This window comes from Oncorhynchus mykiss, chromosome 13 (assembly GCF_057628025.1).
Source record: "Oncorhynchus mykiss isolate SJ-2025 chromosome 13, ASM5762802v1, whole genome shotgun sequence".
Classification (NCBI taxonomy): Eukaryota; Metazoa; Chordata; class Actinopteri; order Salmoniformes; family Salmonidae; genus Oncorhynchus; species Oncorhynchus mykiss.
Window position 1 is genome coordinate 9,769,711 of NC_143034.1, and position 16,754 is coordinate 9,786,464.

Consider the following 16,754-nt stretch of genomic DNA (forward strand, 5'->3'; position numbering starts at 1 on the left):
TTGACCAGGGCCCTATTCCCTACATAGTACACTACCTTTGACCAGGGCCCTATTCCCTATATAGTACACTACCTTTGACCAGGGCCCTATTCCCTATATAGTACACTACCTTAGATCAGGGCCCTATTCCCTATATAGTACACTACCTTTGACCAGGGCCCTATTCCCTGTATAGAACACTACTATAGACCAGAGCCCTATTCCCTATATAGTACACTACCTTTGACCAGGGCCCTAGGCCCTATTCCCTACATAGTACACTACCTTTGACCAGAGCCCTATTCCCTACATAGTACACTACCTTTGACCAGGGCCCTACATAGTACACTACCTTTGACCAGAGCCCTATTCCCTATATAGTACACTACCTTTGACCAGAGCCCTATTCCCTATATAGTACACTACCTTTGACCAGGGCCCTATTCCCTATATAGTACACTACCTTTGACCAGGGCCCTATTCCCTACATAGTACACTACCTTTGACCAGGGCCCTATTCCCTATATAGTACACTACCTTTGACCAGGGCCCTATTCCCTGTATAGAACACTACTATAGACCAGAGCCCTATTCCCTATATAGTACACTACCTTTGACCAGGGCCCTATTCCCTACATAGTACACTACCTTTGACCAGGGCCCTATCCCCTACATAGTGCACTACCTTTGACCAGGGCCCTATTCCCTATATAGTACACTACCTTTGACCAGGGCCCTATCCCCTATATAGTACACTACTATAGACCAGAGCCCTATTCCCTATATAGAATACTACTATAGACCAGAGCTCTATTCCCTATATAGAACACTACCTTTGACCAGGGCCCTATTCCCTATATAGTACACTACTATAGACCAGAGCCCTATTCCCTATATAGAATACTACTATAGACCAGAGCCATATTCCCTATATAGTACACTACCTTTGACCAGGGCCCTATTCCCTATATAGTACACTACCTTTGACCAGGGCCCTACATAGTACACTACCTTTGACCAGGGCCCTACATAGTAAACTACCTTTGACCAGGGCCCTATATAGTACACTACCTTTGACCAGGGCCCTATTCCCTACATAGTACACTACCTTTGACCAGGGCCCTATTCCCTACATAGTACACTACCTTTGACCAGAGCCCTATTCCCTACATAGTGCACTACCTTTGACCAGGGCCCTATTCCCTATATAGTACACTACCTTTGACCAGGGCCCTATCCCCTATATAGTACACTACTATAGACCAGAGCCCTATTCCCTATATAGTACACTACCTTTGACCAGGGCCCTACATAGTAAACTACCTTTGACCAGGGCCCTATATAGTACACTACCTTTGACCAGGGCCCTATTCCCTACATAGTACACTACCTTTGACCAGGGCCCTATTCCCTACATAGTACACTACCTTTGACCAGGGCCCTATATAGTACACTACCTTTGACCAAGGCCCTATATAGTACACTACCTTTGACCAAGGCCCTACATAGTACACTACCTTTGACCAGGGCCCTATTCCCTACATAGTACACTACTATAGACCAGGGCCAATACAACCAGTGTATTAGAACGTCTAAGTCTGTCAAGCTTCTTGATGACAGTGGTTGTGTCCCAATTGGCACCCTATTCCCTATGTACCCCAGTCAGAAGTAGTGGAATGTGTGTGTCCCAATTAGCAGCCTATTCCCTATGTACCCCGGTCAGAAGTAGTGGAATGGTTGTGTCATGACAGTGTGTCTGAGATGTCTCATGTACGTGCTCTCATAGTGTGTCTGTCGGCTGGACAGCTTTCACTTCTAACAGCAGATGGCTTAGCTGGGCACATGTGCAGGCACCGCTGGCACTGCTGCTAGAGAGAGAGAGAGATACAGAGAGAGAGAGAGAGAGATACAGAGAGAGAGAAAGAGAGAGAGAGAGATACAGAGAGAGAGAAAGAGAGAGAGAGAGATACAGAGAGAGAGAGAGAGAGAGATACAGAGAGAGAGAAAGAGAGAGAGAGAGATACAGAGAGAGAGAAAGAGAGAGAGAGAGAGAGAGAGAGAGAGAGAGAGAGAGAGAGAGAGAGAGAGAAAGATACAGAGATACAGAGAGAGAGAGAGTGCCTCAGAGCTCAGGGCATCCCCAAAGCATCAGACCCACGATGCACCTCTAGGGAGATGAGAGTGCAGGTGGAGACAGACAGCGAGAGGGATGGAGAGGAAGATTAAACAAAAAAATGGGAGAGAGGTGAGGAGATAGAGACAAAGAAGGGGAATTGAAGAGAAGAGGGGTAGGAGAGAGAGAGAGAAAGGGAAAACAAGGGAGTGGGGGAGGAGAGACAATGGTAGACAGAGAGAGAAAGGGACAGCGAGGGAGTGGGGGAGAGAGGGAGTGGGGGACAGAGAGAGAAAGGGAAAGCGAGGGAGTGGGGGAGTGGGGGAGAGAGACAAAGGTGGACAGAGAGAGAAGGGGACAGCGAGGGAGTGGGGGAGAGAGGGAGTGGGGGACAGAGAGAGAAAGGTTAAGCGAGGGAGTGGAGGAGACAGACAATGGTAGACAGAGAGAGAAGGGGACAGCGAGGGAGTGGAGGAGAGAGACAATGGTGGACAGAGAGAGAAAGGGAAAGTGAGGGAGTGGGGGAGAGAGACAATGGTGGACAGAGAGAGAAGGGGACAGCGAGGGATTGGGGGAGAGAGACAATGGTAGACAGAGAGAGAAAAATAGAGGTGGATTCTGACACAGAAAGAAGGAGGGGGGGACAGAGAGAGAGAACACATCGTTGTGACAGTGTTAAGGACATTTTTGTTGTTTGACCTTTTCCCAAAAAGCACCTCCCTCCCCTCTCTAGGGTGATAGGCCAAATGGTTAGTATTAAGATGTGTTTTGGCTTAACTGCTCGTAGATCTGTGGCTGATGGATACCATACGATGTATCGCTGTAGCAGTGCTGCCATCTATAGGACAGACTGAGTTACTGCAGCTGTAGTAGTGCTGCCATCTATAGGACAGACTGAGTTACTGCAGCTGTAGCAGTGCTGCCATCTATAGGACAGACTGAGTTACAAAAATCCAGAAAATCACATTGTATCATTTTTAAGTAATTAATTAGCATTTTATTGCATGACATAAGTATTTGATACATGAGAAAAGCAGAACTTAATATTTGGTACAGAAACCTTTGTTTGCAATTACAGAGATCATACGTTTCCTGTAGTTCTTGACCAGGTTTGCACACACTGCAGCAGGGATTTTTGCACACTCCTCCATACAGACCTTCTCCAGATCCTTCAGGTTTTGGGGCTGTCGCTGGGCAATACGGTCTTTCAGCTCCCTCTAAAGATTTTCTATTGGGTTCAGGTCTGGAAACTGGCTAGGCCACTCCAGGACCTTGAGAAGCTTCTTACGGAGCCACTCCTTAGTTGCCCTGGTTGTGTGTTTCGGGTCGTTGTCATGCTGGAAGACTCAGCCACGACCCGTCTTCAATGCTCTTACTGAGGGAAGGAGGTTGTTGTCCAAGATCTCGCAATACATGGCCCCATCCATCCTCCCCTCAATACGGTGCAGTGGTCCTGTCCCCTTTGCAGAAAAGCATCCCCAAAGAATGATGTTTCCACCTCCATGCTTCACGTTTAGGATGGTGTTCTTGGGGTTGTATTCACCCTTCTTCTTCCTCCAAACACGGCAAGTGGAGTTTAGACCAAAAAGCTTCTCCCATTCCTCCTCTGGATCATCCAGATGGTCATTGGCAAACTTCAGACCGGCCTGGACATGCGCTGGCTTGAGCAGGGGGACCTTGCGTGCGCTGCAGGATTTTAATCCATGACGGCGTAGTGTGTTACTAATGGTTTTCTTTGAGACTGTGGTCCCAGCTCTTATCAGGTCATTGACCAGGTCCTGCCGTGTAGTTCTGGGCTGATCCCTCACCTTCCTCATGATCATTGATGCCCCACGAGGTGAGATCTTGCATGGAGCCCCAGACTGAGGCTGATTGACCGTCATCTTGAACTTCTTCCATTTTCTAATAATTGCGGCAACAGTTGTTGCCTTCTCACCAAGCTGCTTGCCTATTGTCCTGTAGCCCATCCCAGCCTTGTGCAGGTCTACAATTTTATCCCTGATGTCCTTACACAGCTCTCTGGGTCTTGGCCATTGTGGAGAGGTTCGAGTCTGTTTGATTGAGTGTGTGGACAGGTGTCTTTTATACAGGTAACAAGTTCAAACAGGTGCAGTTAATACAGGTAATGAGTGGAGAACAGGAGGTCTGTGAGAGCCGGAATTCTTACTGGTTGCTAGGTGATCAAATACTTATTCTCCCCACTGTGACGCCCTTAACCCTTTACGCTATTGGGAATTGTATTGAGAGCTAAATTGAAATGTTTCTTACAGAAAAAATGTGGAAAGTAAATGGATAACCATGGAATCAAAAGGGAACAGTTGCCTCCACATCCCTCCCTCCTTCCCAGAAGGGTCCCGATGTGGAGGCAGGAGGAGGAGGAGACCGCCAGGGAGGCACAGCTTATGGCCATTTTACAGGCCATGATTAGAAAGTAGTTTTATGTATTTTGGATGTACTTTATTTATAGCTATTCATTTATACATTTTCTACTGTGTCAGGTAAGTCCTTTATTTAAACTAAAAGTAGAGTTCTGTTTTCTCTTTGAAAAGTTTTCTTGTTTGTAATAATCATAAACAAATTGGCACACTGGCATTTTCCAGCCCTAACGCCCTATTCGCATTTAATGCTCTCATATGTGTAGGAGGAAATATTTGAGGTTTGGCCTTGAAAACATGATGGAAAGGGCAGCGGAAACACTGACAGGAGTCGTATGTTGTGGATATCCTGTCTCACTACCCACATTGAACCAGAGAAGGACAGCGGAAACACTGACAGGAGTCGTATGTTGTGGATATCCTGTCTCACTACCCACATTGAACCAGAGAAGTCTTATTTGCTTTGGTTTCAGAAGTGGGGATCTTTTTATTTTTTTATCCAATCGGATGAACACTTCAAACAGCTTACCCAACCATTCTGAGGCGTCCGCATGGGGGGGAATGCCCACCCAAATCACACCCTGACCAAACCAAAATAGAGACATAAAAAAGCTCTCTAAGGTCAGGGCGTGACAGTACCCCCCCCCCTCAAAACCTGAACCTATAGGGGAGGGTCTGGGTGGGCATTTCTCTGCGGTGGTGGTTCTGGTGCAGGACGTAGACCCCGCTCCACCTCTGGCTTGGCCCACTTTGGTGGCGCCTCTAGTGTAGGGACCCTCGCCGCCGACCCCGGACTGGGTATCCTCGTAGCGGGCCCCGGACAGGGCACACTCGTTGTGGGCCCCGGACGGGGCACCCTCGTTGTGGGCCCCGTACTGGGCAACCTCATTCTATGTTCAGGCTCCGGACTGGAGGGCGTCGCTGGAGGGAGGAGACGCAGAGACAGCCTGGTGCGCGGGGCTGCCACAGGAGGCCTGGTGCGTAGAGGAGGCACAGGATGAACCGGGCTGTGGGGGAGCACTGGAGCTCTGGTGCGCAACCTTGGCACCACTCCTCCAGGCTGAATGCCCACTTTAGCCCGGCCCCTCCAGAGTGTAGGCACAGGTTGAACCGGGCTGTGGGGGAGCACTGGAGCTCTGGTGCGCAACCTTGGCACCACTCCTCCAGGCTGAATGCCCACTTTAGCCCGGCCCCTCCAGAGTGCAGGCACAGGTTGAACCGGGCTGTGGGGGAGCACTGGAGCTCTGGTGCGCAACCTTGGCACCACTCCTCCAGGCTGAATGCCCACTTTAGCCCGGCCCCTCCAGAGTGCAGGCACAGGTTGAACCGGGCTGTGGGGGAGCACTGGAGCTCTGGTGCGCAACCTTGGCACCACTCCTCCAGGCTGAATGCCCACTTTAGCCCGGCCCCTCCAGAGTGCAGGCACAGGTTGAACCGGGCTGTGGGGGAGCACTGGAGCTCTGGTGCGCAACCTTGGCACCACTCCTCCAGGCTGAATGCCCACTTTAGCCCGGCCCCTCCAGAGTGCAGGCACAGGTTGAACCGGGCTGTGGGGGAGCACTGGAGCTCTGGTGCGCAACCTTGGCACCACTCCTCCAGGCTGAATGCCCACTTTAGCCCGGCCCCTCCAGAGTGCAGGCACAGGTTGAACCGGGCTGTGGGGGAGCACTGGAGCTCTGGTGCGCAACCTTGGCACCACTCCTCCAGGCTGAATGCCCACTTTAGCCCGGCCCCTCCAGAGTGCAGGCACAGGTTGAACCGGGCTGTGGGGGAGCACTGGAGCTCTGGTGCGCAACCTTGGCACCACTCCTCCAGGCTGAATGCCCACTTTAGCCCGGCCCCTCCAGAGTGCAGGCACAGGTTGAACCGGGCTGTGGGGGAGCACTGGAGCTCTGGTGCGCAACCTTGGCACCACTCCTCCAGGCTGAATGCCCACTTTAGCCCGGCCCCTCCAGAGTGCAGGCACAGGTTGAACCGGGCTGTGGGGGAGCACTGGAGCTCTGGTGCGCAACCTTGGCACCACTCCTCCAGGCTGAATGCCCACTTTAGCCCGGCCCCTCCAGAGTGCAGGCACAGGTTGAACCGGGCTGTGGGGGAGCACTGGAGCTCTGGTGCGCAACCTTGGCACCACTCCTCCAGGCTGAATGCCCACTTTAGCCCGGCCCCTCCAGAGTGCAGGCACAGGTTGAACCGGGCTGTGGGGGAGCACTGGAGCTCTGGTGCGCAACCTTGGCACCACTCCTCCAGGCTGAATGCCCACTTTAGCCCGGCCCCTCCAGAGTGCAGGCACAGGTTGAACCGGGCTGTAGGGGGGGACTGGAAATCTGGTGCTTGCCACTGCCACCTCTCCACTTGGCTCAATGCCCACTTTAGCCCGGCACGGGCTGGGACTGTTCAGTTCGTCCTATGCCTGCGCTCCGCCTGTGCCGGGCTAAAGTGGGCATTCAGCCAAGTGGAGAGGTGGCAGTGCGCAGAGCCGGCGCAGGATACCCTGGGCCAAAACGGCGCACCGAAGACCAAGCGCGCTGAGCTGCCACAATCCGCCCTGGCTGGATGCCCACTCTCGCATGGCACTTGCAGGGGGCTGGCGACACCGTGCCCTTTACCACATAACACGGTGCCTGACCAGTACCACACTGCTTCCGGTAAGCACGGGGAGCTGGCTCAGGTCTATAGCCTGACTCCGCCAATCTCTCCATGGGCTGCCTCTCTTGCCTGCTTCACTGACTTTCCTCCTCGTATTGCCGCCTCTCAGCTTTAGCTGCCTCCAGTTCCTCTTTCAGGCGGCGATACTCCCCAGCCTGTCTCCAGTTCCTCTTTCTGGCGGCGATACTCCCCAGCCTGTCTCCAGTTCCTCTTTCGGGCGGTGATACTCCCCAGCCTGTCTCCAGTTCCTCTTTCCGGCGGCGATACTCCCCAGCCTGTCTCCAGTTCCTCTTTCAGGCGGCGATACTCCCCAGCCTGTCTCCAGTTCCTCTTTCAGGCGGTGATACTCCCCAGCCTGTCTCCAGTTCCTCTTTCGGGCGGTGATACTCCCCAGCCTGTCTCCAGTTCCTCTTTCCGGCGGCGATACTCCCCAGCCTGTCTCCAGTTCCTCTTTCAGGCGGCGATACTCCCCAGCCTGTCTCCAGTTCCTCTTTCAGGCGGTGATACTCCCCAGCCTGTCTCCAGTTCCTCTTTCGGGCGGTGATACTCCCCAGCCTGTCTCCAGTTCCTCTTTCTGGCGGCGATACTCCCCAGCCTGTCTCCAGTTCCTCTTTCGGGCGGTGATACTCCCCAGCCTGTCTCCAGTTCCTCTTTCCGGCGGCGATACTCCCCAGCCTGTCTCCAGTTCCTCTTTCAGGCGGCGATACTCCCCAGCCTGTCTCCAGTTCCTCTTTCCGGCGGTGATACTCCCCAGCCTGTCTCCAGTTCCTCTTTTGGGCGGTGATATTCCCCAGCCTGTCTCCATGGTCCCTTTCTGTCCAGTGTCCAGGAGTCCTGAACCCTCTGCTCCTCCATACCACGCTGCTTGGTCCGCTTGTGGTGGGTAGTTCTGTACGCTCGTCGTTGCGTGAAGAAGTGGACCAAAGCGCGATACGTGTTCATGATTATTTATTAAACTGAACACTGAAACAAAATAACAAAGAGCCAAACGACAACAAACAGTTCTGTCAGGTGCAGAAACCACTAAACAGAAAATAACTACCAACAAAATATAGGTGGGGAAAAGCTACCTAAGTATGGTTCCCAATCAGAGACAACGTTAGACGTGCTTCATTACACAAGTTCATTATACGGAAATACTATCATCGTAATAAAGCTACAGTCAAGGTTATACTTTTATCAACGAGAGTCAATCTATCAAAAAATACACACACAAGGGATTTGTTGATCGATGTTTAACCATTGTTTCCATAGCTCTTACCACAATGGTGTTAATATATATGATTAACTCTTACAGCCTGTTAGATAGCCTTACAGCATGTTAGATAGCCTTACGGCCTGTTAAATAGCCTTACAGCCTGTTAGATAGCTTTACAGCCTGTTAGATAGCCTTACAGCCTGTTAGATAGCCTTACAGCCTGTTAGATAGCCTTACAGCCTGTTAGATAGCCTTACAGCCTGTTAGATAGCCTTACAGCCTGTTAGATAGCCTTACAGCCTGTTAGATAGCCTTACAGCCTGTTAGATAGCCTTACAGCCTGTTAGATAGCCTTACAGCCTGTTAGATAGCCTTACAGCCTGTTAGATAGCCTTACAGCCTGTTAGATAGCCTTACAGCATGTTAGATAGCCTTACAGCATGTAAGATAGCCTTACAGCCTGTTAGATAGCCTTACAGCATGTAAGATAGCCTTACAGCATGTTAGATAGCCTTACAGCCTTGTAAGATAGCCTTACAGGGTGTTAGATAGCCTTACAGCATGTAAGATAGCCTTACAGCATGTTAGATAGCCTTACAGCCTGTTAGATAGCCTTACAGCATGTAAGATAGCCTTACAGCATGTAAGATAGCCTTACAGCCTGTTAGATAGCCTTACAGCCTGTTAGATAGCCTTACAGCATGTAAGATAGCCTTACAGACTGTTAGATAGCCTTACAGCCTGTTAGATAGCCTTACAGCATGTAAGATAGCCTTACAGACTGTTAGATAGCCTTACAGCATGTAAGATAGCCTTACAGCCTGTTAGATAGCCTTACAGCATGTTAGATAGCCTTACAGCCTGTTAGATAGCCTCACAGCATGTTAGATAGCCTTACAGCATGTTAGATAGCCTTACAGCATGTTAGATAGCCTTACAGCATGTTACATAGCCTTACAGCATGTTAGATAGCCTTACAGCATGTTAGATAGCCTTACAGCCTGTTAGATAGCCTTACAGCATGTTAGATAGCCTCACAGCATGTTAGATAGCCTTACAGCATGTTAGATAGCCTTACAGCATGTTAGATAGCCTTACAGCATGTTAGATAGCCTTACAGCATGTTAGATAGCCTTACAGCATGTAAGATAGCCTTACAGCATGTTAGATAGCCTTACAGCATGTTAGATAGCCTTACAGCCTGTTAGATAGCCTTACAGCATGTTAGATAGCCTTACAGCATGTTAGATAGCCTTACAGCATGTTAGATAGCCTTACAGCATGTTAGATAGCCTTACAGCATGTAAGATAGCCTTACAGCATGTTAGATAGCCTTACAGCATGCTAATAATACAATTATGCAGACTAAGCAAAAAACACACGCTGCAGCCCATTGGTCAATATGAGATCCCCAACTTCCCAACAGGGATTCCAACCAAGTTGCAAGCGTCCGCTCTAGTTGTGGGGAATTATTTTTAGCAACAGTGGCAATGTATTGGGCAAGATCAGTCACATTAGAAGAGCGACCTGGGACAAAAGTACAACATTCATCGCCGATGATTGCACAAGTGCCCCCTTGAGCTGCCAAAAGATAGCCAAGAGCCTCTCTGTTCTGAAGAGTCATTTCAGCCAATTCTTTTAGTTCCCCATTCAATTGTTTCAGGGCATTTCGAGTAGCATTGCCAATTTTCTCTACGTGTCTAGAGATATCACGAATTTGGTCTTGGGCACCTGCAACTCCATACCCAGGGAAAAACCCGTCAAAGAACCTGGAGGCAGGTGCCTGAGTGTGAGTGACGTCAGCCAGAGACCTCCTATCTCTCCTCATCCCAGGAGGTTTGTAGTCTCTAAAGAGAGCCTTCAGATTCTGGTCATTGTTTGGAACGGTTCTCATTGCTGTCACCACAAACCCAACAGTACAAGTACCTCCCCAGTTCAGGGGAAGGCTATAGTAAGCCATCTTACCACACAACCAGTAGGTGCCATTAGGGGCTCCTCTCAGAGTTGTTCTATGTTTGTCAAACCAAATTGTAAACGGTTCCTTATCAACCTGACCATTCTCCTGTATCACCTTTAAATTGCAAGCATTTGATCCATTAATATTCATTGTACAATCACATTTAAATTCCCCCAAATAGTGATCTCCATATCCCCTAATACACCAAGGGGCAGTCGTCACCTCAGCCACTGAAATGGGTGGGAGTGAAACATAATCAGGTCTCACATAACCGAATATATTGGGTTGATTATATACCTTAACATTGTTGGTCATAGTGTAAAAAGGTATTTTTCCTGCCAATGCTATAGTAAAGTTCACCCCTATCGGGACTCCTACAAGGGGGAAGCCTGCCCCTACCTTCACCGGACTCAACCCACACACCCAACAGTCCTTTCCTTTGGATGTCAGGTTGGCAACCATTTGTGCTCTAGATAAGAACAAATTGTCCTCATGGTTGTGAGGGCCCAGCAGGGCTCTCCTTCTACGGTGACCATCTACTTCTGGGCCACTACTCCAGCCCTGTGTTTGCCCCTTTGGCTCAGGACTCATTTGACCCTCTGTCGGGTTTCCTACAAGAAGACAGCCTACTGTTCCTATTAGCATTCCTGTGCTAAAGCAGAGGAGGGTCACACGGCACCGCCGGGACTGGCGAGGCCTCATCTTCTCCTGGATCAGGAACTCGTCTGCAGTGCGACGCGTGGATCCAGCTATCTCTCTCAGCAACCTTCACCGTAGTGGGGGTGGTCTTGAAGAACTTGATATCGACGGGGGTCGTTCCAACTCTTTCTCCTGAAGTCTTTGACCACCACGGAATCACCTGGGTTCAAACAGTGTTCGGCTCCACCTGCTAGGTTCGGCAAAGACGCCTTCACCCGTGGGAAACGAGTCCTAAGAACACTGTTAAGGGGGGACACAATTCTCTACCATGTCTTCCTCCGTTCCTTGCAGGGACAACCTGTTCTGGGGGAAAAGGTGTATTAGTCATTAGTCTAACGGGGTGTCTCTCAAGTCCAACCTAGGGCTACAGTCAACGGCAATGGCTAGGTCACAGTCATGGTCTTCACCGGCATCTGCTTTAGGGAGAAGCATTGAAGGGTTAACATGTAATTTCCATACTCACACATCCACATTCACTTAGTGCCCAAACACACCCAGTATTACTCCGTCTGTATCTTCAACGGTTCTCTTGCAGCTACCTCCTATGCATATATAATAACACCTTGCGCTATTTACTATTTACCAGTGTCCCTCAGACCACGTAGACACTACACGTCAATGCCTATAGACAACGGGGCTATTTACTATTTACCAGTGTCTCTCAGACCACGTAGACACTACACATCAATGCCTATAGACAACGGGGCTATTTACTATTTACCAGTGTCTCTCAGACCACGTAGACACTGCACATCAATGCCTATAGACAACGGGGCTATTTACTATTTACCAGTGTCTCTCAGACCACGTAGACACTACACATCAATGCCTATAGACAACGGGGCTATTCCTTCCCACGTCTTTAGCCTTCTCTCTAAGACTATGGTATCTTTTCATTTACTTCATTTTTAAGGTTTAGTTTTATTGTTTTTATTTTTTTTATAATTTTTTAAAATAAAAATGTATTTAAATTAACTTACTGAAAAGTCAGTAGATGTGTTCCTCTATTGTTCACTTATGATATGTCTCCTATGGTCTGGGCGGGTCCTAGTCGTCTTTTCATCAGATGAGAAATTCCCTCACGCCTTCCCATAGGATGTGCAGAATCAATCATCCTGTTTGTGATGCCAGAACTGGGCTGTTCTGCCAATTGGTCTGAGGAGATCACAGTCACCTGCACAAACCACAATAGAGTGAGAGAGAACAAGCACAAGATGTACAATGCATGGCTTTCTCTTCAGACAACAACATTTCCCACCACACTTCCTGTATGGTTAATAATGGCTTGCCATTGGTTACAATGTTGCCAGCTATGGTATACGAGGCGATAGTAGGCCTAGTAGGACAAGGCTATCTACAGTGCCTTGCGAAAGTATTCGGCCCCCTTGAACTTTGCGACCTTTTGCCACATTTCAGGCTTCAAACATAAAGATATAAAACTGTATTTTTTTGTGAAGAATCAACAACAAGTGGGACACAATCATGAAGTGGAACGACATTTATTGGATATTTCAAACTTTTTTAACAAATCAAAAACTGAAAAATTGGGCGTGCAAAATTATTCAGCCCCTTTACTTTCAGTGCAGCAAACTCTCTCCAGAAGTTCAGTGAGGATCTCTGAATGATCCAATGTTGACCTAAATGACTAATGATGATAAATACAATCCACCTGTGTGTAATCAAGTCTCCGTATAAATGCACCTGCACTGTGATAGTCTCAGAGGTCCGTCAAAAGCGCAGAGAGCATCATGAAGAACAAGGAACACACCAGGCAGGTCCGATATACTGTTGTGAAGAAGTTTAAAGCCGGATTTGGATACAAAAATATTTCCCAAGCTTTAAACATCCCAAGGAGCACTGTGCAAGGGATAATATTGATATGGAAGGAGTATCAGACCACTGCAAATCTACCAAGACCTGGCCGTCCCTCTAAACTTTCAGCTCATACAAGGAGAAGACTGATCAGAGATGCAGCCAAGAGGCCCATGATCACTCTGGATGAACTGCAGAGATCTACAGCTGAGGTGGGAGACTCTGTCCATAGGACAACAATCAGTCGTATATTGCACAAATCTGGCCTTTATGGAAGAGTGGCAAGAAGAAAGCCATTTCTTAAAGATATCCATAAAAAGTGTTGTTTAAAGTTTGCCACAAGCCACCTGGGAGACACACCAAACATGTGGAAGAAGGTGCTCTGGTCAGATGAAACCAAAATTGAACTTTTTGGCAACAATGCAAAACATTATGTTTGGCGTAAAAGCAACACAGCTGAACACACCATCCCCACTGTCAAACATGGTGGTGGCAGCATCATGGTTTGGGCCTGCTTTTCTTCAGCAGGGACAGGGAAGATGGTTAAAATTGATGGAAAGATGGATGGAGCCAAATACAGGACCATTCTGGAAGAAAACCTGATGGAGTCTGCAAAAGACCTGAGACTGGGACGGAGATTTGTCTTCCAACAAGACAATGATCCAAAACATAAAGCAAAATCTACAATGGAATGGTTCAAAAATAAACATATCCAGGTGTTAGAATGGCCAAGTCAAAGTCCAGACCTGAATCCAATCGAGAATCTGTGGAAAGAACTGAAAACTGCTGTTCACAAATGCTCTCCATCCAACATCACTGAGCTCGAGCTGTTTTGCAAGGAGGAATGGGAAAAAATTTCAGTCTCTCGATGTGCAAAACTGATAGAGACATACCCCAAGCGACTTACAGCTGTAATCGCAGCAAAAGGTGGCGCTACAAAGTATTAACTTAAGGGGGCTGAATAATTTTGCACGCCCAATTTTTCAGTTTTTGATTTGTTAAAAAAGTTTGAAATATCCAATAAATGTCGTTCCACTTCATGATTGTGTCCCACTTGTTGTTGATTCTTCACAAAAAAATACAGTTTTATATCTTTATGTTTGAAGCCTGAAATGTGGCAAAAGGTCGCAAAGTTCAAGGGGGCCGAATACTTTCGCAAGGCACTGTAAGTGTGCACATGATGTAGTAAGTAAAAGTAAAAGGTTAAACAAAATGTATGTGATTCAACTAGACTCTCCAGAGTTTTCGTCAACTGATAATAACTAAAACTAATGAGGGATGAAATTACTCAAATGTGACTAAGATTTAAGGTCTTTTGAGACTAAAAAAATATAAAATAGTTATCAAAATAAATACTTGTGTCAAACAATCTCTGAGACGAGCACATATGCACTCTCTCTCACACACACACACAAACACACACACACACACACACACACACACACACACACTTACCAAAATCCTCAAAAGAAAATTGGGAGATGAAATAGTGTTCACCTTTCTCTCAACAATTGAAACTGACAAAACGGCGTTCTGTTAGTAGGCTAGTGACAACTCAAACCTTTGTTTGGTTAGTAGAATTGAATTACACAATTATGATATTATAAAAAAATAGAAATTTTTTAAAACATCTGCAAAGTTGCAAATCTGACAAAGTTTCCTCTGGATCTACATGTTGCCATGTCAGGTATTAATTAGGAGCAGACAGTCTACAGGTCTGGTTCTTTCACAGTTGTAAATCCACTCACCTCTTTACATTGGTGTGAGTGGTTCTTCAGATGAGTTTGTCCTCAGATCTGGAGTCAGTGATGAAGTCTGTCTCTCCCTCCTCTTTGTCTGTCTGCTTCTCTCTACAGCCAGGGATTGTCTTTTATACAGAATAGCTGACTGTGTTACATGTCTGTACCTGTGTGTGTGTGTGTGTGTGTGTGTGTGTGGGCTGTAGCTATCATGGAACTCAACTGCTCAATGAGCTTCTTCCTGTTACACAGAAAAGCAACAACAAAACCCTGTGTACATGAGGAAGAAAGTCAAAGTTTGACTGTGGTGTTCATTGCTAGAGATACATACAGTGTAGCTACGGCAACAGATCAATGGAACCCCACAGGGTGTAGCACAAGGACCCAGTCACTGTCACCCATTCAAAGAAGCTGATCCGCCAAATCCGTGATAATTTATGTAATGATCTAATCTAATTGTTTTTAAATTAAATATTTATCTAATGGGCCTATAATGAGGTTACTATAGTGTGATGTTTATTCAGCTGTTTTCGCTGCGTAATATTTAGAAGTTGTCATTTTCTGGTGTACATTTTTTTGGGGGGGGGGGGTATAAGCTGGTGACATAGCTACTGAGTTAGAAATGGGTGTCGGAAGTTGTTTGTTAATGATGACATTAAATTGTTTTGGGGATGGCATTCATAGAAGCATTATACTGTAATCTGATTTTTTTTACCAGAACATGGTGTAAAATGCACATTAGCCTAAATTTAGGCACATTTATATGGGCGGCAATGCGGATCAGTTGGTATCTACATGGTTTTGGCTAAACTTTTACCTAATCTATTATAGTGAATTCAAAGGGTATTTATTTAACCTTTATTTAACTAGACAATGGAACTCCTAATCACAGCGGGTTGTGATACAGTCTGGATTTGATCCAGGTTGTCTGTAGTGACACATCCATCACTGAGATGCAGTGTCTTAGACCTCTGCTCCAGTTGGAAGCCCTGGGTAATACTGACCTCAATGAGAACTCTGGTCCAGTTGGAAGCCCTGGGTAATTCTGACCTCAACGAGAACCCTGCTCCAGTTGGAAGCCCTGGGTAATACTGACCTCAACGAGAACCCTGCTCCAGTTGGAAGCCCTGGGTAATACTGACCTCAACGAGAACCCTGCTCCAGTTGGAAGCCCTGGGTAATACTGACCTCAACGAGAACCCTGCTCCAGCAACCATCAACCCTGTCCTTCAAACACACACACAATAAAAAAGTGGTCACACACACACACACAGGGACATACACAGGGACACACACCCACACACACACATGGACACACACCTACACACACACAGACACACACAAACACAAACAGGGACACACAAACGCAAAAAGGAACACACACACAAACAGGGACACACACACAGGGACACACAGGGACACACACACACGTTGATATCATGTTCCAAGTGCCAGAAGTACAGTATGTTTGTGTGTGTGTGTTCGCCTGTGTTCATGTGTTACCTGTGCTGAACAGTCCCACGTCTCCCCCATTGCGTGCAGAGTCACTGAACTGAGAAACACAACAACACAACGGGGTGGAGGGATATCATGGACAGACAGATGATGGAGATTGTGTAAAGGCTCCCTGCTCTGGATAAAGATCAACAACAACCCAACCAAGTTAAACAAACCCACAGACACACTCTCAACCTGAGAGGGAAAAGGAGAGACAGATGGAGAGAGAGATAATGTCGACTGATCGTGTACAATTCCCCGCTGTTCTGGTTGCTACATCGTTCACCTGGTCTTGCGAAAGCAGACTTCTGCTATGTTCAGAGGTAAACTCCATTGAAACGTGAATCGATTCTCGAATCACGATGGTCTTGCTATCTCAAACAGCAAGGTTTATTCCATCTCCTGGGCGCTCCTCGTCCCCTGCCTCAGGTGGAAGAGACATTCACCCGCCGCTCTACCCTCGGGTGGGTGAACTCCTCGAAGTCGTCCAACACAGCGTCCCCTTCTCCCCATAGTGTTTGCCCAGTCCAGAGCTCTCCCCGAGAGGCACGAGACGAGGGAGGACACCCTCTCCCTTCCCGAGGGAGCCGAGTAAACGGTGCCCAGGTGTAGGTCCAGCTGTAGCAGGAAACCTTGGCACCGTGCCGCCGTCCCATCATACTCCCTGGGAAGGGCGAGAAGCATCCCACTGGGACCGGGTACAGGAGGGACGAGTAGTGGTAACCCCTGTTGTGCTAGT

At 47.9% G+C, this 16,754-nt stretch overlaps 1 protein-coding gene across 1 annotated transcript; it reads right to left on the reverse strand.

Moving 5' to 3' along the window:
* Nucleotides 1–9,548: 9,548 nt before the first annotated feature.
* On the reverse strand, nt 9,549–11,064 carry LOC110514544 (endogenous retrovirus group PABLB member 1 Env polyprotein-like). Its single transcript, XM_036948775.2, has one exon. The coding sequence runs from the start codon at nt 10,968–10,970 to the stop codon at nt 9,636–9,638; it is 1,335 nt and encodes a 444-aa protein (XP_036804670.2). The 5' UTR covers nt 10,971–11,064; the 3' UTR covers nt 9,549–9,635.
* Nucleotides 11,065–16,754: the final 5,690 nt, after the last annotated feature.